The sequence below is a fragment of the Macrobrachium rosenbergii genome, chromosome 55, assembly GCF_040412425.1.
Source record: "Macrobrachium rosenbergii isolate ZJJX-2024 chromosome 55, ASM4041242v1, whole genome shotgun sequence".
In the NCBI taxonomy this organism is placed as follows: domain Eukaryota; kingdom Metazoa; phylum Arthropoda; class Malacostraca; order Decapoda; family Palaemonidae; genus Macrobrachium; species Macrobrachium rosenbergii.
The window spans coordinates 15,785,890-15,805,679 of NC_089795.1; the positions used below are offsets into that span (position 1 = coordinate 15,785,890).

General features: G+C 45.0%; 1 protein-coding gene across 36 annotated transcripts in view; it reads right to left on the bottom strand.

Moving 5' to 3' along the window:
• The window catches only part of Zir (Zizimin-related), a 582,703-nt gene that overhangs the window by 544,954 nt on the left and 17,959 nt on the right, over positions 1 to 19,790 (bottom strand). For all 36 annotated transcript variants that reach the window (XR_010852045.1, XR_010852043.1, XR_010852042.1 and 33 more), the window contains exons 2-3: positions 11,917 to 12,007; positions 4,038 to 4,213 (exon numbers count right to left, since the gene is read on the bottom strand). Coding sequence is in view for 14 of the 36 variants with exons in the window: in XM_067098450.1 (XP_066954551.1) it covers positions 4,038 to 4,213; positions 11,917 to 12,007 (267 nt within the window). In the remaining 22 variants the exon portion in view is untranslated. The remainder of the gene's footprint in view (positions 1 to 4,037; positions 4,214 to 11,916; positions 12,008 to 19,790) is intronic.

Here is a 19,790-nt window from a genome sequence, read left to right on the forward strand (position 1 = left end):
AGGCATCAGATTGTCGGTTTATGGAATGCACTAACTGCAGGTGGTCAGTCTGAAGGGTGAAAGGCATGGCCTCCAAAAAATGTCTGAAGTGTTTGACGGCGAGGCACACCACCAGGAGCTTGCGGTCATAAATAGAGCAGTTTGTCTTTGTCTTGCTGAGTTTCCTGCTAAAAAAGGAGAGGGGCCAAGGACGACCATGGATGACTTGTTCCAAGACAGCTCCTATGGCTATGTTGCTGCCATCTGTGGAAAGCAGTAGAGAGCAGTAGAGAATGACCTGGTGCAGGGAAAGAGAGGGCGGTGGCCTTGGTGAGGGTGTTTTTGGCAGAGGTGAAGGCTGCTTCCTGCCAAGATCCCCAGGTGAGGGCCTTGGGCTTGCCCTTGAGAACTTTGTAGAGTGGGGCCAAGATTCAGAGGCGATGCCGTGCAAAAAGTGATGATAGTAGTTAACCAATCTGACGAATTCTTGTAGACCCTTGACAATGGTAGGGGCGGGAAACTTCCTGATGGCGGTCCTTCTTGGGCAAGGGCAGGACACCCTCAGGCATTATGAGGTGCCCCAATAATTCTACCCCCTTGGTGGCGAAGGAGCACTTGCTGTATCGGATGATGAGACCATTTTCTTGCAGACGTTGGAGGACAATGTAGAGGTGCTGCCCCTTCAAGGCAGAGAAGATTAACATATCGTCATCGTAACAGAAGAAGAAGGAAGGTCTCTCAGGTTGCTGTCCATCAATCACTGGAAAGCAGCTCCTGAATTGCGGAGTCCAGAGCAGGAGTAATTGAAGGTGAAGGTACCGAAGGGCATAGTGATGGCAGTCTTCAGGATGTCCTCAGGATTCATGGGAACTTGGAAGTAATCTTTGAGAAGACTTGCTCCTTGCTGGAAGGTGGTCATGTCTGTGATGTTAGGGAGAGGGTAGTGGTCAGCTTTGGTGATCATGTTCAGCCTTTTGTAGTCCCCGCAAGGGCGTAGGGTGCCGACCTTTTTTGTTACTACGTGGAAGGGAGATGCCCATGGACTGGATGCCTTTTGACACAAGCCCATCTTTTCCATCTCTGCGAAGGTTTTCTTTGCAGCAGCAAGTTTTTCGGGTAGCAGGAGTCGGAAACGGGAGTGTACAGGAGGGCCCGAGGTCTTAATGTGGTGGAAAATGCCGTGCTTAGCAAAGATTTGAGGAGATTGTCGTAGTTCAGGTTTGAAGACATCTGGGTATGTGGCGAGCAGGTAGGCAAACTCGTCTTTGGAATTGGTGACGTGGAGGGCGAGTTTTCCGGGGCTGCAGCGATAAACGTCGTGGACAGATCGGTGGCATCGACGAGGCACCTGTTGGCAACATCATGAGCAGTTGGTGGTTTGCCAGGAAATCGGCCCCAAGGAGAGGTATTGAGACGTCTGTGACAATAAACCAGCAGTGGTACTTTCTGTTGCCGAGGTTAAGGGCGAGATGCTTCTGACCGAAGGTAAGGATGGGAGAGCCGTTAACAGCTGTGAGTCGGACATTGGATGTCTGTGGCCATTTGGTTGGTTGTCTGGACACAGGCAGGAGGGAACTACAAGCCCCACTGTTGACCAAAGAGCAAGTGCCTGTGGCAGAATCAAGGATAAAAAAAGACAGAGGTGCTGGTAGAGCCCATGGGATTTGATATGTCAGGATTAAGGTTAGATTCAGCCTTTGGCTAAAGGATACATACCTGCTGCGACCATCGCTAGTGGCAGTAGCCGTTTCACACGTTTTTTGGCCATGGGCATTCTGGGAAGCAGTTCTTGGCAGCAGGGCTGAATGTTTTGTGGTATCGGCAAAGATGAAACAGCGGCAATTGCTGCTGCTTGTGGTTGGCGCCCTTGGGTTTCTAGAGTTGGAATGGGCTGCAAGGGTTTGTCCTGGTAGTTTGCGAGGGTTTGACGGCCATGGTGGCCTCTGTGGCATCAGGAAGCTTGTTTGTTGATGAAAGATTGGATGTTCCTTGATGGGCAGTAAAGGTGTGGGCGAGGCAGCGGTTTGCAGCAGCGTGGGCATCAATCAGATTGTCTGCTAGGGTGGCGAGGGTATCGTTGGCTGTGTCTTTGATGTTAGTAAGTGCTGCCCTTACTGATGTTGGCAGGCGCTGCAGCCAGAGTGCCTTGAGGATGTCACTTGATCTGGGAGAACCGTCTGCTGCAGGAGGAAGACAGGCGAGGGCTGTCACCTCAAGGAGGGTGGCAGATGGGCGTTGATCACCCAAGGGTTGCTGAGCTGCATCAAAGATCTGTTGTACATGAACGGCTGGGGATGGCGTGAATCTGCCCAGTATGACCTCTTCAGGTCTTCGTACTGTACGATGTCGGTGCCCTTAGCAACCAGCCACTCCATCAGCTGGGGAAAGAGGTGGTTACGGCAGGGGCGGCAAGGACACATAATCTGCTTTGGATGATGAGGACCGTATGCCCTTGATTCGAAGCATGACTTCGGCCCAACAGAACCAAATATAGGCACTAGTTGGCATGAAAGTCGGAAGCTCGACCTGGGCGATGGTGTCAGAAGGAACGACAGAAGGGGAGGGCGATGTGTCTTCGTTGGACATCTCATGCATCTTTGCTGGGTGTTGGTGTGGAAGAGTCACCACTTTGGCAGGGTGTGATTAAGACAAGAAGTATAATCCTAAAGTGATACTTTATTAATAGAATACAGCAGCATTTATAAGATTTGCTGGCCAGTCAGCAGCCAGGAAACTCACACAGCAACCAACAAACCAATAATATACATGCATTTTATATCAGACTATATACCTTATATACAAACGAAAATCAGGTGTGTCACGGGAACTGGCGCCATCCTGTCGGCTTATGTGTTGCCATGGAGAACGGCGTGGGAACCTTGGCATGGAATCCATGTGGCACATGGCCAAGGAAGGTCTGGTTGCAGACTTACTTGAGTGGTTAATAGATCTACCCAGACTTCTCCCTGTCAGGAAGAATCTCCTGAAGCAACCAAGGGAGGAAAGGTATCACTGCAACCCCCACATGCTGCACCTGACTGCGTTGAGACTGTCCACCATCTCCTGTCTTTTGCGAGCTCGGGGCTTCTTGAGAGGTTGTAGGAAGGCCATCATCAGTGCCAGGAGGGATGCCACAGATTGGATCTACCAACACCAGTGGTCTGTGTATAGGTCCTAGTGGTGAGGTAAGGGGTTTTCCAGCACCCACACCTCTATAAACAACAGGTATGTTGTAACCCCTGGCTCTCCAAACTCAGCACCTTACTGAAAAGGTGAAGAGATAATAGGAGAACATCCTGTGCTTCCTTCCACAAAGCCATGCCAGTCACTAAAAATGGTCTCGAAGTATTGGAAAATTTCAACACTGTTTAAGCCTTCATAAAAATAGTGAGAAGCAAACATCGCTTACACTTCCAGCAGAATGGATGTAAAAAGCATGTAGTGTCTGAAAACTAAGGAGCAGTCCCAATGTTCGGTTAAATCCACAGCAGAGAGAGTAGGCGTACAAAGACATACCCTCCCTGTAGTGGATGCCCAAGCCCCACCTCATCAAGGGGTTGGGCTCAGGGGGCTGACATAATAAAAAAAATCACACAATCTGTTTCATTTAATTTCAACACAATTTAATATTTCTAGAGTAGCATTATAATGCCTGTACAGTAAACGTAAATGATTTCCTCATAAGGAAATAGCATTGTGTTTTTCTGCCTTTTGCATCTCTTAGCTACGTAAAAAGACTAGTTATGTAGTGGAAGTAAACAAGGGGAAGCAAAGAAATACACTTAAAAAAAAAAAACTGGTGCATTCACGTTCCTCCCAGTCTCCAGTTAAGGCATATTTGTCATCATGCAGAAAGAACTAAATCTTTATGAAAGAAAGAACTCCTTGCCCTTCAAGATGTTGAGGTATGAGGCCAGTTGTCAATTGAAATTGATTTTGTCTCTAATTACAACTCTGGTACTGTACATCAATTTTACTTCTAAAAGTGTCATAATGCATGCTACAAACTATGCATTCTTAAAAAGACAAGATGAGTAAAATAACAGAATAATAATTACACTTCATCTGGTACTACTGGACGAAGAGTGCGTATATGTCGTGGAATACAGTTTACAACAATGTCATCAGCGGGGAAATGTAAAATGGCCCGAACTGGATCCCGGTCAGCTTCTAGTTGGTGTTGATCAAGGAAATCTTCGTAGTCCACAGGTTCTACAACTTCCTGGACAGGTACCTAGTAAGGGAAAGAATATCTCACAGTATACAAGATTGTGAAGTCATATTGTTTAATCATTAAAAAACTTTATTAGAATCATAACTACATATATGAAAAAATTATCAAGTGTTAACTAAGAGTATGACATTTTTATAACAAAGGTTTTGTATATACTATTTACCAAGTAATTGCATAGCTACAGTTTCTACTTTAAACAGGAGCTTAAGAACTGAAAATTTGCAGTAGTGGTCTTTTGTTTTGGTGCAGGTAAGTGCCCCACACACTTTTCTTTTGAAGAATAGGCAACGTAGCTGAAGAGCTCAGTTCGTTTTATGCTCTATGTCCATGTGCAGGGTGGAAGGACAGGCTCTGTTCACGTAATTACTTGGCAGGATATATAAAACCTTATTCTACTATAAAAATGTCATTTTTATATATGAAACTTACCAAGTAATTACATGGCTGAACCCCACATTGATAGGAGGTGGGAAGAATGGACAAGTACTACTCAAAAAACATTATAAAGGAATGCATTTGAAATAGAAAAAAAAAAGGCTAGCATTGTGGTAATGCTTGTTGTTACCTTACCTGGTGAGAGAGCAAGAGCAGGAAGATACTGCCTCTTGGTCGTTGCCCATCTTGACCCGTAGGGACATGACCGATAGTGTCAGGATTGCCCCTACTTCACTGGGAGCTTTGAGGTCAGGGAGTAGTTCTATGAATCAACAAAGCATAAACAAAACAAGTGCCCTTGCCCTGGGAGAAAAATAGACATCGACTAACACCGACCATAAAACTACAGTATATTACAGGCAATCCTCAGTTATCGGCAGGGGTTCCGTTCTGGGGATGTGATGATAAAAAAATCGCCACTAACTGAAAAAACAGCGATTTCCGCGCTTTTTCAACGATTTTCGGGGCTTATCGGCGCCTCTGTTAGGTATGTATCGGTGCCGATAAGCGGAAATCATCGATTTTCGGTGCCGAAAATTGCCGATTTTCGTCGCTAGACAAGCGGCGTAAAACCGGATCGCCATTAACCGAGCCCGCTGTTAACCAGGGACTGCCTGTACAGGCAGTCCCTTGTTATCGGTGATCCAGTTTTACGGGGCTTGTCTAGCAACAAAAATTGGCAATTTTCAGTGCAGAAAATTGCTGATTTCCACTTATCGGTGCCAATAATTGGGTATTGGTGCCGATACATACCTAACAGAGATGCCGATAACCGAAAACTGGCGATGTTCGGCACTTTTCGGCACTGATAAGCCCCAAAAATGGCCGAAAAAGCACCGAAAATTCCCGATTTTCGGTTATCGGCAATTTTTGGTTATCATCACACCATCAGAACAGAACCCCCACCAATAACCAGGGACTGCCTGTACCTGTACAACCATTTAAAAAAACATATACAGTATTACCTATCCATTAAAAACGAAGATCGGAGGGTACTCCAGGTACTAAGTGCCCCCGCCTTCCCAAAAACTCAACCTTAATCAAGGCAAGGACATAGAGAAATAGAAGGATCACTCATACCCCTCATTCCCTGGTAACATGCCAGCCACGGAGAATGGACCCAGCATGCTGTAGTCCTCGAACACAGTTCTGACATCCCGTAGATCACAGATGGCAAGGGCTGAGTGACACTTCCAATAAGTCGATTGGATTATGGTAGGTAGAGAGGTTGCGTTTATAAATCAAACAAAGTGGCTACTGCCCATACCTCATGTGCTTTTACCTTTAACAGCGGTAAATTATTCTCCTGAATTCCCAAGTGAGACTTTACAATAATGTCTCTCAAAAAGAAAGAGAGAGCATTCTTGGAGAGAGGATGTAAAGGGTTCTTGACAGAACACCAGAGATTACGAGAGTCCCCTGATATTCTTGGTTCTCTTGATGTAGAATCTCATTGCTCTCACTGGGCACAATACTCTCTCTTGTTCCGAAGGTCCTACCAGTTCTGCAAGACTCTGGACGGAAAAAGAACGAGGTCAAGGGTTAGACGGGTTCTCATATATATGAGCAAAATAGCTGTCTCTTGCGAAAAACCAACTTGTTTGTCCAGGGCTTGCAACTTGCTGACTCTTTTCACTGTGGCTTTAGTGATTAAGAAAAGTGTCTTTCTAGACAGATCCCTAAAGGAGGATACCTGCACAGGTTCAAAAGGAGGGCCTGACAACCAATGCAGGATTGATTATGTCTAGGTTCCAAGACACTGGCTGCTGAGACTTCCATTTCCTGGTGTCAAAAGACTTGACTAAGTCTGAAATGTCTGGGTCTAAGGAAATGTTCACACCCCTATGCTTGAACACTGAGTTCAGCATGGATCTGTAACCCTTTATCGTAGACGTCGAAAGGCCTCTCAAAGATCTTAGGTAAAGTAAAAATTCAGCTAGTTGGACTACAGAGGTAGAAGAAGAGATGTTACGTTCTTTACACCATCTTATAAAAACTGCCCACTTAGCCTGGTAGAGCCTTGAAGAAGAAGTTTCCGTCTATCTACATTTTGTGACAGCATTCACAACGTCTCTTGAAAATCCTCTTGCTTTGACAAGCTTCCTGACAGTTTGAAGCCTGTCAGAGCAAGAGTGGACAAACCTTGGTGATATTTGTTGAAGCGAGGTTGTCTGAGAAGATCTTTCCTCTGTGGGAGGAGCTGCGGAAAGTCCGACAGAAGTTCCAGACGGTCTGGAAGCCACTCCTGCAGTCAAAAAGGAGCTACTAGGATCACTGACGCATGATGAGAAGTCTTGAATTTGTTGATCACGTCTCTTACTAGACTGAGCGGCATACATTTCCAGGTGTGACCAATCCTGAAGCATTGCATCCGTTGCCCATGCCTGAGGGTCCGGCACCAGAGAGCAATACAAGGAGGCGAAGGTTCCTGGACATTGCAAACAAGTCTATCCAGTGTTCCCCATCGTTTCCACAGGTCAGTGTACACCTGTGGATTCAGTGACCATTCCGTGGGTAGAACCTGTTTGCAACGGGTCAATTCATCCACTAATAAGTTTAACTTGCCCTGAACATAGCGGGTGAGAATCTGTGTATTGTTGTTGTGTGCCCAAAGCGGGGAAACCCTGGCTAACTCACACAGTGACAGAGAGCAGAGAGTGAGTGCCTCCTTGGTTTCGAATATAAGCCAGAGCCGTCGTGTTGTCAGAATGAACCGCAATCACCGAGTCTCGAGTTACTGCAGCAAAATGTTGAAGAGCCAGGTGAATTGCCTTCAACTCCTTCAAATTTATTGCAGTTTCCTCTCTTGAAGGGACCACTTCCCTGGCACTTCCAGTCATCCTAGCGTCGCTCCCCAACCTAGGTCCGATGCGTCGGAGAAAAATGAGAGGTTTGGGTTCGGATGAGATAGGGACTTCCGAGCGAAACCTTCCTTCTACGAGCCACCACTGAAGATCTTTTATTTCCTGCGTGATGGGGAATATGAAGGAATCTGGAAGAATCTTCCTGTCCCAACTGGCCTTCAGAAAGAACTGCAAAGGCCTCGCATGCAGTCTCCCCAAAGGAATGAACATCTCTATGGAGGAGAGAGTCCCTAGCAGGCTCATCCAGTCATCAGCCGAGCAGGTCTGAAGACTCAGAAAATGACGGACTTTTTGGGTGCATGATAGCATTCTCTTCTCTGATGGAAAAGGCCGAAAAGCCTGAGAATCTATCTTCATCCTCAAATACACTATCATCTGAGAAGGGACTAGTTGGGACTTTTCCTGATTGATTACAATACCCAACTCCTGGGCTAACTGTAGGGTTTTGAGAAGGTCCTCCGTGTACTTCTTCTGGGATGATGATCATATGAGCCAGTTGTCCAGATACGGACAAACTTTCATGCCCATTAGATGAAGCCATTGAGATAGAGGAGCGAGAATCCTGGTGAAGACTTGAGGGGCTGTTGACAACCCGAAGCACAGAGCCCGAAATTGGAAAACTTTGTCCTGAAAGACAAATCTCAGGAATTTCCTGGAATCCTGGTGTACTGGGATATGAAAGTAAGCATCTCTCATGTCTATCGAAACCATCCAATCTTCTTGGGAAATTGCATCGAGAACTGAGCTGTTCGTCTGCATCCTGAACTTCATGGTTTGGACAAAGAAGTTCAGAGCGCTTACATCCAGGACCGGCCTCCAACCCCCGGAGGTTTTGGGGACTACAAAGAGGCAGTTGTAAAGCCCTCTGATGACAAGTCTTCTGCCTCCTCTATAGCTCTCTTGTGGAGAAGAGCTGTGACTTCTTTTGAGATGGCCGAAAACCTCTCGGAGCCTACCAAGTACACCTTTAAGGCAATGGGCACAGGTGACATAGATAGACTCTCCTTGAAGGGGATCACATATCCTTCCTTGAGAACCTGTAGTACCCATGGTTCTACCAATCTGGCCTCCCGCTGTCTCCAAAAGTGGAGTCTGGCGCCCACAGGTAGATGGCGGACCGAAGTCTCACTTGCTAGAGACTGATCTGGATGAGGACTTCTTGCTGATAGGGCAAACTGATCTGGGATTCGTGCGTGGGTTGAGGAAGCTCTTCCTCTGTTACCTCGAAAGGGCCGTGGCTGGAGAGGAGAGAAAGGCCGAGGATTAAATGAAAACACAGGTGTTTGGTTAGACGCCTTCATTTGCTTCTATGACTGCTCAAGCAAATCGTGAGTTGCCTTTTTTTGCAATTCCACAGCTACCTGCTCTTAATGTTGTTTGAGGAAAAGGCTGGTATATGTCCAGAGGAGAGAAAAGAAGAGCAGATCTCTGGGACAGTGTCACTCCTTTAGTGGTGAAAGAACACCATGTCTCTTTTCTTCAGCATACATGACGAAAAAAGAGCAGCTAACTCCTGTGCCCCATCTCAAATCACCTTGTCCGCAAACGACAGGACTCCGAGCCAGTCTGCTGCAAAGTTCTCTTGGAGGGAAGAACAATCCTCAATTTTCTTGATTAATACGCCCATTGTCCAGTCAAGGAAACTGAAGATCTTGAATGCTTTAAAATTATCCTTAACTAGGCAGTCAAGCTCAGAAGATACGAAAACATAATTTTCGCTGCACTGAAGGCCGGACAACGAGCAGGGTCAATCAGACCAGAGGAGTCCCCTTGAGAGAAGGCAGAAACTCCCAAGGAAGGAGCTTCCCTGGTTGCACAGAATACATTCCTCCTTTTGGAAAGCCGAGAAGGAGGAGAACAAAATACAGCTTTGCCCAACTCCCTCTTCTCAGATAGCCAAGAGTCGATCCCCAACAGCGCTTTCTCGGAAGAGATAGAGAGGGCCATCTTTGGGAGTCTAGTCGTACTCGAGGATTGACGTAACAAGAACACTGATCCCAGGGAAGAAGGGGCCACAGTGGAGAAATATGTCAGGAAGCAGAACAGATAATAGTTCAATACAGGCAGTCCTCGGTTATCGGCGGGGTTCTGTTCTGGGGGTGTGATGATAACCGAAAATCGCCACTAACCAAAAATCTGAGATTTCTGGCGCTTTTTCTGTGATTTTCGGGCTTATCGGTGCCGAAGAGTGCCAATTTTTGGTTATCGGCGCCTCTGTTAGGTATGTATTGCCGCCAATACCAAATTATTGGCGCTGATAAGCGGAAATCAGCGATTTTTGGCGCTGAAAATTGCCGATTTTCGTCACTAAACAAGCGCCATAAAACCAGATCGTCATTAACTGAGCCCGCCATTAACCAGGGACTGCCTGTAATGAGGCATAGGCTGATGAAGGCTGTTCTGGTTCAGGTTCCTCCTCTGCTGAAGATAAAGCGGAAAGCGTCAAATCTTGCTGCGGTTCTTCTGGTTTCAAAGACGAGGGTTTTTTCAACGGCTGCAGGATGTTGTCTAAACATTGGTGAATGGGAAGCAAAGAAGGGTTTTGGGGTGCTGATGTACTTGCAGACTTCGCGTGATCAGCGACAGGTGAAAAGGATATGGCCTTGGGGATCTGTGACACAAAAGGTGCCAAAACAGGTTGACCTGCAGCAATAGGGACATCTGAATCTGAAGCCTCAGACTTGTATTCCAATGCTGGAGGGCTGGGAGCCAACAGGATGTCTGGAGCTACAGCACCAACTGAACCTGCAGCAGGCTTATGAGCCACTGGGAGCTTGGATCCAATGGGAGCGGGAGATCCCAAAGCGCACATGTGAGCCAATTGGCACTTGGGAGCCAATGGGCGCTTACGAGCCAATGGGAGCTTACGAGCAAATGGGAGCTCGGTGTCCAAAGGGAGCTCTCTGTCGTCCCAATAGCTGCAAGGGGCTCTTGATCCTTATGGCGCTTGCGAGGTACTGGTGGATGTACATCCGCAACATGCCTCTTCAAAGGCCTAGAAGACGTCACCCTTGTCCTTTGGGTTCAGAATACGAACCACTGGAAGATAGGGTGTGATCCAATTGGCCACGTTTCCAGCATTTGTTGCCAAAACCTGGGAAATAGCAACAGGTTTTGCCGAGAAGCAACTGCTCAGAGGCAAACTCCACCAACCTCCCTTGGACTTATGGTTTGCCTCCTCCCAGGTGCAGGGGAGTTTGGCAGGGACCTCCGTCTAGGAGCATCGGTGGGACGAGTAACCACCCCCTCCACAACACTAACACTAGTACTTGCACTATAATCCTCATTTGCTTTGTCCAAAAGAACTCTTACAGAAGCTCCTATTTGAGTGACAATACTTACTAAAGCGTTGAATTTCTTATCCATCCGAGCTTCGAGACTGGCGATGGCACTAGTTCAGAGGGAAGGGAGCCAGGTAATGGAGTTGTAGGGAGAGCGAGAGAAGTATGAATAGGGGAACAAGATGTCAAAGGTGTCGAAAAAGCCGGTTTAGGGGTAGAGGATACAGAAGCTCTAGCTTCGGCTCTAGCAGCCGCTTTCCTAAGCCTAGCTTTCTGTAATTTATCCAAATGATTGGTCAACACTTTCCATTTACTTACGTCTCAATCCTTACATTCCTCGCAAGTCGGGGGAACATACTTGTCTACGGCAGTGAAAACAAACAGAATGTTCGTCATATTTAAATGAAGTCAACCTAGTATTATAGCCTTTGCTGCAATACCGGTTACTGGTCACATGTGTCTGACATAATAGTCCAAATCAGTCCAAAAATTGAAAAAAGCTAAGCTAAGCTTGATTAAGATATGAAGATATAGCTCAGAGGCTACTAAATGAAAGAATATGTCACCAAATCCTTTGATAGACAACCAAACCATCTGGTGAAACTACTCCTGAATTAACAAAACAAAGCTGCTGAACAGCCGAGGATTGGTCATCAAGCAGCACAAACGAACCGAGCTCTTCAGCTATGTTATACCTATTCTTCCCCAAAAGTGGGCGGAGCACTTACCTGTGCCAAAACAAAATAGCACTACTGCGAATTTTCAGTTCTTAAGCTGCCGTTTAAAGTAGAAACTACAGCTACGTAATTACTTGGTAAGTTTCATATATAAAATTATGCTTTAGTAGTATACATTCTACACAACATATTTGATAACCTTAATCAATGCTTTTTCATAAGCAAACCATATTTAGAGTACAGTATAGACCAGTAGCATTAGTCATCCAGTAACATATATTGCTTTTCCACCTTTTCCAAAACTATATATCACTTAAAAAATATTTTTAATACTGTAATGAGAAAATAAAAAAAAATCCAGTTTCCACAGAAAAGACGGTCAATATGTGAAAAGAAAGTAGAAACATAATATAAAGAGGGGAAGAACTTCAGTGTTCATCTCTTACCGATGAAATTGTAGAAACACTTGCTGATCGTGGTGGATCCTTACCAGTTGTCACAGCACTAACTGTTCTTCGAACATCAGCAGCATGTTGTCTGTGAACATAAGTGTATTTTTCAGATAAAACACACATATATATAAATGTAGTATTTTTTTACACTTTTACATATATATAACAAATGTATTTATAATTTTCAAAAAACTGCAGTGTATATTTTCCAAAGTACTTATAATTAAAAAAAACTGTCATGTATATTTTCCCAAGTACTACAACTCTCTTAAAAAATTTGCACTGTACATTATCCTACACCTAAAAATTTCAAAAAATTTTTAAAGGTAAGGGGTTAATGGAAATAATGTACATTGCTGTGCTTTAACTTAGGACAGCAAAACAGATCCTTACATTAAGAGCTGTTTTCCCTAAGACATTCAGTAACACATACCTGACTGCAGTGAATTATCATTATAAGACAAATCTAAATATTCATACGGCATAAACCAAATGGACATTAACTGGTGAGCAGACTTCAATGGATTAGAATGCCCATACATAAAAGAGAAAATATATCATAGTATGGAGAAGTACGGTAAAATATGACATTTTTATGATAAAATAAAGTTTTATATATACTTACCAAGTAATTACATTGCTACTAGTTTCACCGGCTCGGCAGCTAAAATTTTGAAATTCACAGGTAGCGCTGTTATATTTGGCTAGGTGACTAACCCTGCCCACTTTTGGGGTAAGAGAGGAACAACCAGCAAAAGGATTCAATTTATTGATGCCATAATGTTCATGTGAGGGGAGGATGGAGTGCTCCAATCATGTAATTACTTGGTAAATACATATAAAACTTTATTTTATAATAAATATGTCATTTTTTCATAAGTAGCTTGCCAAGTAATTACATTGCTGATTCCCACATTGACAAGAGGTGGGATGCATGAACAAATCTACCCCAAAACATTAGTAATGGTAATGAATTTGAGAACAGAAAAGATTGCTAGCATTAAAAATGCCTGTTGTTTCCTTACCTGATAAGGGAGCTGCTGCAGCAAGGTACTGCTTCTATTGGCGCTCTCCTTTCGTACAGTGGTGCGGTGGTATAGCCGAGGCCCGCCTATTATATTAGTGGGTACCTTGTAGCAAGGATGATTCCAATTGCTGACAAAGGTAATAATGTTGCCCTGCCCAGGGCTCAGTACAGAAAATACGACAATGAAATAAACGTCACCTAATACCATAAAAAGTTAAAATCCACTACCCAACCACAAAGGACTGGAGGGCACTCTGGTACTGTAATCCCAGGCTCCCTTAAAAACTCAACAACCTCAAATCAAGGGGGATGGAAGGAAGGAATGCTTCTACACTTCTTCCCCCAACACCACGCCAGCCACAGAAAATGGACCCAAAGTACTGCAATTATTGTAAACTCTTTCAATTTCCTTCAAATAATGTGCTGCAAAGACCGACTTACATTTCCGAAAAGTCGCTTGCAATGTAGAGGAGGGACAAATTATGCTTGAACGCCAACAAAGTGGCTACAGCTCTAATTTCATGAGTCTTCACTTTACACAATGGAAAAACCTCATCTTCAACCAAAGAATGGGCTTCCGAGATGAGGTCTTTAAGGAAGAATGCCAGAGCATTCTTTGAAAGCGACCGAGAAGGATTCTTAACAGAACACCATAAAGTGTTTGAAGGATAACGAATCTTCTTTATTCTGTGAAGATAAAACCTTAGAGCTCTCACAGGACACAATACAGTACTCTCTTCCTCATTTGGGCCTGCCTACAATGTCAGACAAACTTTTAATTGCAAAGGAGCAAGGCCACGGATTGGAAATGGACTCATTCTTGGCTAGAAATCCCAAAGAGAAGGAACAGACAGCATTCCCTTGGGTGAAGCTCACTCTTTTGTCTATTGCATGGACCTCACTGATTCATTTTGCGGTCGCTAAAGCGAGTAGAAAAAGGGTCTTTCTAGTTAGATCTCTTAGGAAAATCAAATGCATAGGCTCAAATCAGGGCCCAGACAACCATTTAAGAACCATGTCAAGGTTCCATGCCACTACTGCCACCTCTTTCTGTCTCTTGGTGTCAAACAATCTAATTAGACCAGATAAATGCTGATTAGAGGACAAGATAAATGCTAAATAGAGGAAAGATCCACTCCTCTGTGTCTGAAGACAGAGCTTAACATGGCCCTATAACCTTGATCGTCAAGGATGACAGGTTTCTATCAGTCTTAAGATATGGCAGAAAGTCTGCTATTTCAGCTATAGATGTCTGAGAAGACAACACTGTGCTTTCTGCACCATTCTCTAAAAAGTGTCCACTTAGCCTGATATACTTTATCAGAGGACTGCCACCTGCATTTGGCAATATCTTGCAAAGCCGATCTTGAAAACCCCTTCTTTCTAAGAAGTTTTCTGATAGTTTGTAGCCTGTCAGGGCCAGAGTAGACAACCCCTAATAAAAATGCCAGAAGTGGGGTTGTTTTAGCAGATGAGGTTTTTGAGATAGCAACCTCAGAAAGTCTACGAGGAAGTCGAGAAGGTCCAGGAACCATTTCTTCGTTGGCCAAAAAAGAGCCACTAAGATCACTGACAGATTTTGGTGAGTCTGGAATTTGATCATCTGTCTTATCATACTGAAAGGGGGAAAAGCATAAAGGTGACTGTTTGACCAGTCCTAAAGCATGGCATTGGTTGCCCAAGCTAATGGATCCAGAACTGGCAAGCAAAACAGGGGGAGACGATGGTTTCTGGAAGTCACGAACAGGTCTATGACCAGAGTCTCCCATAACTTTCAAAGATCCGAGCAAACCTGAGGATCCAGAGCCCACTCTGTGAGTAACACTTGTTTCTGGCGACTTAATTCGTCTGCCAGAATGTTGAGCTTCCCTTGAATGAAAACGCAAGAAGCTTGACTTGAAATTGCTCTCCCCAAAGCAGAAGACCCCTTGCCGTCTTGTAAAGGGAGAAAGAGTGTGTCCCCCCTTGGCTTTTTATATATGACAGGGCAGTCGTACAGTCGGAGTGCACTGTGATAGTCTTGTTGCATACTTCTTCCTTGAAAAATTGTAACCCCAGATGAACTGCCTTCAGTTTCTTGACATTTATATCCCAATCTCTTTGTTCTGGGGACCAGGTCCCTGAAATCTCCTTGCTCCCCAACCTAGGTTTGACACATCTGAGAATCCTAGGTTGGGGTTCAACTGAAGGAGGGATTTCCCTTGCAACAACCTTCCTTCTAAGCTCTACCAATGCAGGTTCTCTTTTACCTCGGGAGTCACTCGGAACACGAAAGAGTCTCAGCACTTTTTCCTGTTCCAGCTGAGTCTTAAGAAGAACTGGACCAGTCTCATATGATGCCTGCCCAGAAGGACAAATTGTTTTATGGACGATAATGTCCCCAGAAGACTCTTCTATTCATTGGCGGAGCATTGATCCAGAAGAAGAAAACTGCATACTATCCTGAGGCAAGACTGTTCTCTTTGGGGAGGGAAAAACCTGAAAACTCCAAGAATCTATTATCATCCCTAAATAAAGAATCCGTTGTGACAGGATCAAGTGAGACTTCTGAAAGTTGATCATCAATCCCAGCTCCTGGGCTAGGCTACGAGAAGAGTCTTTTGAAGGTCCTCCGAACATTTTTCTTTTGATTGGGCCCGAAGAAACCAATCTTCTAAATGTAGGGAGATCTTGATTCCCATCAGATGGAGCCATTTCGCTAGGGGAGCAAGAACTCTCGAGACACTTCTGGCGCTGTCAATAACCCTAAGCATAGAGCACAAAACTGGAACACGTTGTTCCCAAACACGAACCTCAGAAACTTTCTCGATTCCCAATGTATTGGGATGTGGAAGTATACGTCCTGCATGTCTATTGATATCATCCAGTCTCCCTGGCGAATGGATGACATGACGGTTCGATTTGTCTCCATCTTGAATTTTGTCTTTTGTATGAAGACATTCAATGTGTTGACATTCAGGACAGGCCTCCAGGCCCCTGAAGCTTTAGACACCACAAAAAAGACAATTGTGGAACCCTGGGGAGTCCACATTCTCTACTAATTCTATCACCCCTTCTTGAGAAGGTACGACACTTCCTCTGAAAGGGCCAAAGACTTCTTCGAGCCTTTGGAGTAAGCTGACAATGTTATTGGAGAACTGCTTAAAGGTGGCTTTTCTTTGAAGGGGATAGTATAGCCTTCCCTCAGTACGTTGACAATCCAGGGCTCTGCCTCACCCCCCCCTCTCTCTCCACTTCTCCCAGAAGAGGAGGAGCCTGGCTCCTACAGAAGTTTGGAGGACGAAATTCTCACTTGCGAAAGACCAAAAGGGCTGAGGATCTTTTAATGGCTTTGGAGACGAACCTGCCGGAAGAATGGGATCTAGAAAAAGATCTTTGTCTGCTGCCACGAAAGGGCTGAGTCTGCAGTGGGGAGACTGTCCGGGAGGCATAAGCGGAGATCTCTTTAGGCCCCCTAGAGGATTGGGCAAGAAGACCTTGTGTACTCTTCTTCTGAAGATCCGAAGAAATCTCCAGAACTGTAGCCTGTGGGAACAGGTGATGATGATCCAGCGGGGAAAACAGAAGGGCCAACTTTTGTGAGGGAGTCACTCCCTTAGAGGTGTAGGAACACCACAGTTCTCTCTTTTTGAAGACTCCCATTGTGTACAGGGAAGCTACCTCCTGGGAACCATCCCCGATCCCTTTATCGATACATGAGAGGACCCCCGGCCAATCAGAGGCACTATCTTCAGGAACAGTAGAGCAGTCCTTAAGCTTACGGGCTACAGAGCCCACTGCCCAGTCAAGAAAACTCAAAGCTTCGAACACCTTGAACAAGTTTTTGACATGTGAGTTCCGTTGAACTGAACATCTTTGCTGAAGCAAAGGCAGATCTAAGAGAGGAATTGATCAGACTGGAGAAGTCCCCCTGGGAGGAGGCAGAAACTCCCAGAGAAGATTCATAGCAGCAAGGAAAACACAAACTTATTCATTGCAAGAAGGCTTATTTGAACAAGGGTTTGAAAATACAATACAAACACACAGTCAACAACCAAAACGGGGAAAACAAATATGTTATTTTCATGATAAAATTAAGTTTCATAATTATATACTTGCAAAGTATATATGAAAAGCCTTGCCCACTAATGGGAGTACTGGAAATGACTTAGCAGAAAACCTCATTCTGTTTGGAGTACTAATGGGAGGAAATGACTTAGCAGAAAACCTCATTCTGTTTGTGCCTCATGTCCAAGAGAGGGGAGGAGGGTGGGCTTCGATTCTCTAATTACTTGTGTTAAGTATACTGTATATGGAACTTAATTTTATCATGAAAATAACATTTTCTTATAAGTAACTTACCAAGTAATTACATAGCTGAATACCACACTGACAGGAGGTACATGGACACATTCTACTCTAAACCATTACGTAATAGTAATGAATTGTTTCAATGCTACCAAACTTTTGCTAGCTGTGAAACAATGCTTGTTATTTCCTTACCTGGTAAGGGAGCTACTGCAGGTGAAAACTGCCTCTGGTTGGTGCTCATCTTAACCTGTAGTGGCGTGGCAGTTAAGCCATGGGTCACCTCTACTTAAGTAGGAGCTTTGCATTGGAGGATAGGCCTGATCGCTGGCAAAGCATACACAAGTTCCCTTGCCCTGGGCACAGTACCAATATAAAAAACAACCAGACAATGCTTTCACCTAAACAGAAAACACCACAACCCATCCACTGAGACTGGTGGGTACTCCAGGTACACTGTACCCCCTGGCTCCCAAAAATTCGACATCTTACGTCAAGGCGAAGAGATAGTAGGAGAAAAAGAGATTCCGATGCTTTCTTCCTTATACCATGCCAGCCACTGAAAATGGCACAAAGGTACTGCAAAATTCAAACACTGTTTCAACTTCTTTCAAATAGTGAGATGAGAAGATCGGTTTGCACTTCCAGTGGGTCGCCTGCAGAATGGAAGTGACAGACATACTGTATATGTCTCAAGCCAATAAGGCTGAGACTGCCCTAATGTCATGAGCTTTCACTTTTAAGAGTAGGCAAAATTGTCCTCTTGAATCTGAGTGCGGCTCAAAAATTAAATCTTTGAAGAGTCTCACAAAGAACAATGCATTCTTAGTCAGAGGGAGAGACAGGTTCTTGACAGAGCACCAGAGGTTATTGGATGGTCCTCTGATCTCCTCGGTCCTGCTCAGATAATAACTGAAAGCCCTACCAGAACAAATAGTTCTCCCTTCTTCTTCAGAGCCAAGGTGTCTGTTAAGGACTTAATGGAGAAAGAATGGGTGGCCAGGGCTTGGAAGGGTCCTTGTTCTTGGCAAAAATCCAAGGGTAAAGTAGCAAACTGTATCTCCTTGTGAAAAAATCTATCCTTTATCAATGGCTCGGAACTCGCTAATATGTTAGCAGTATCCAAGGCCACGAGGAAGAGAGTCTTTCGAGTACGGTTTCTCCGAGAAGAGAAACTACGGGGTTCAAAAGAGGGACCTGTCAGCCACTTCAACACTACATCTGTAAAGATCTGGGATTGACAGAAAATTCAGGACCCCTGTGTTTAAACACTGAGCTAAACACAGCTTGATACTCTTTAATGGTGGAGGATGAGAGATTCCTAGATCTTCTCGGGTAAAGAAGAAAATCTGCAATTTGGGTCACAGGCATCTCATAAGAAGAGACATTGAGTCTGAGACACCAGCTTCAGAAATCGCCCCTTAGCCTGGAAGCCGTGGCTGGGCAATCGACACCTGCATCTTGTAATAGGCTCTGCAGCGCGTCTTGAAAACCTTTATGCTCTGACAAGCTTCCGGACTGTCTGAAGCCTGTCAGGGCCAGAGCGGACAACCCTTTGGTATCTCTCAAAGTGAGGTTATCCGAGTAGACATGGTTTTTGGGGAAGGAAGCTCAGAAAGTCCACCCACAACTGTAGCAGGTCTTGGAACCATTCTTTCATGGGCCAGAATGGGGCTTAGTCATTGTAACATTGAGATGAGCCCCAGACTTGTTCCACACTTCCCTGACCATGCTGAAGGGCAAAAAGGCATAGAAGACCAAGTAAGACCAACCTAGCAGGATTGTGTCTGTTGCCCATGCTAGAGGGCCCGGGGCTGGAGAACAAACTCTCATATGAAGTTTGCCTAACTTGACGAACGTCTTGATGGACTACAGAGTCCCCAGTAGGCTCATCCACTGATGGGCCAAGCAAGACGAGTCCCCCAGCAAGCTCATCCACTGATGAGCTAAGCAAGGCGAAAGGGCAAGAAACTTGTAGACCGTCTGAAGGCAGCTGGTGATTCTCTTGGCATATGGAAAAGCCCAAAAAGTCCAAGAGTTGAGACTCACCCCCACATAGAGGAAACCTTGTGACAGGGCCAACTGGGACTTCTGAAGGTAGATGATAATTCCCAGTGCAGAGAGAGATGCTCAAGTCCTTTGTGCACTTTTCCTTCAAAGGGGATCGAAGAGGCAAGTCATCCAGATATAGACAGATGTTTCTGCCTATTAAAGGAGTCATTGTTAGAGGAGCGAGGATTTGAGTGGACACTTGAGGTGCTGTAGAGAGACCGAAGTGAAGAGCCCGAAACTGCAAGATTTTAGCTGGGGCCAGGTGCTTGGGAGCTGGCGCCAGGCAGTCGGGTGGCACCAGGCATTCGAAAATGAGACAGGCATTTAGATGCTGACATGGGGCGCCTGAGTGTGTTGTGGAAGACAAACCTTAGGTACTTCCTGGAGTCCGAATGGAAGAGGAAATGGAAGTGTGTCCTGCATATCCAAGGTTATCATCCAACTGCCCTGGTGAATGGATGAAAGGACTGACTGGTTCGTCTCCATCTGAACTTCGTCTTCC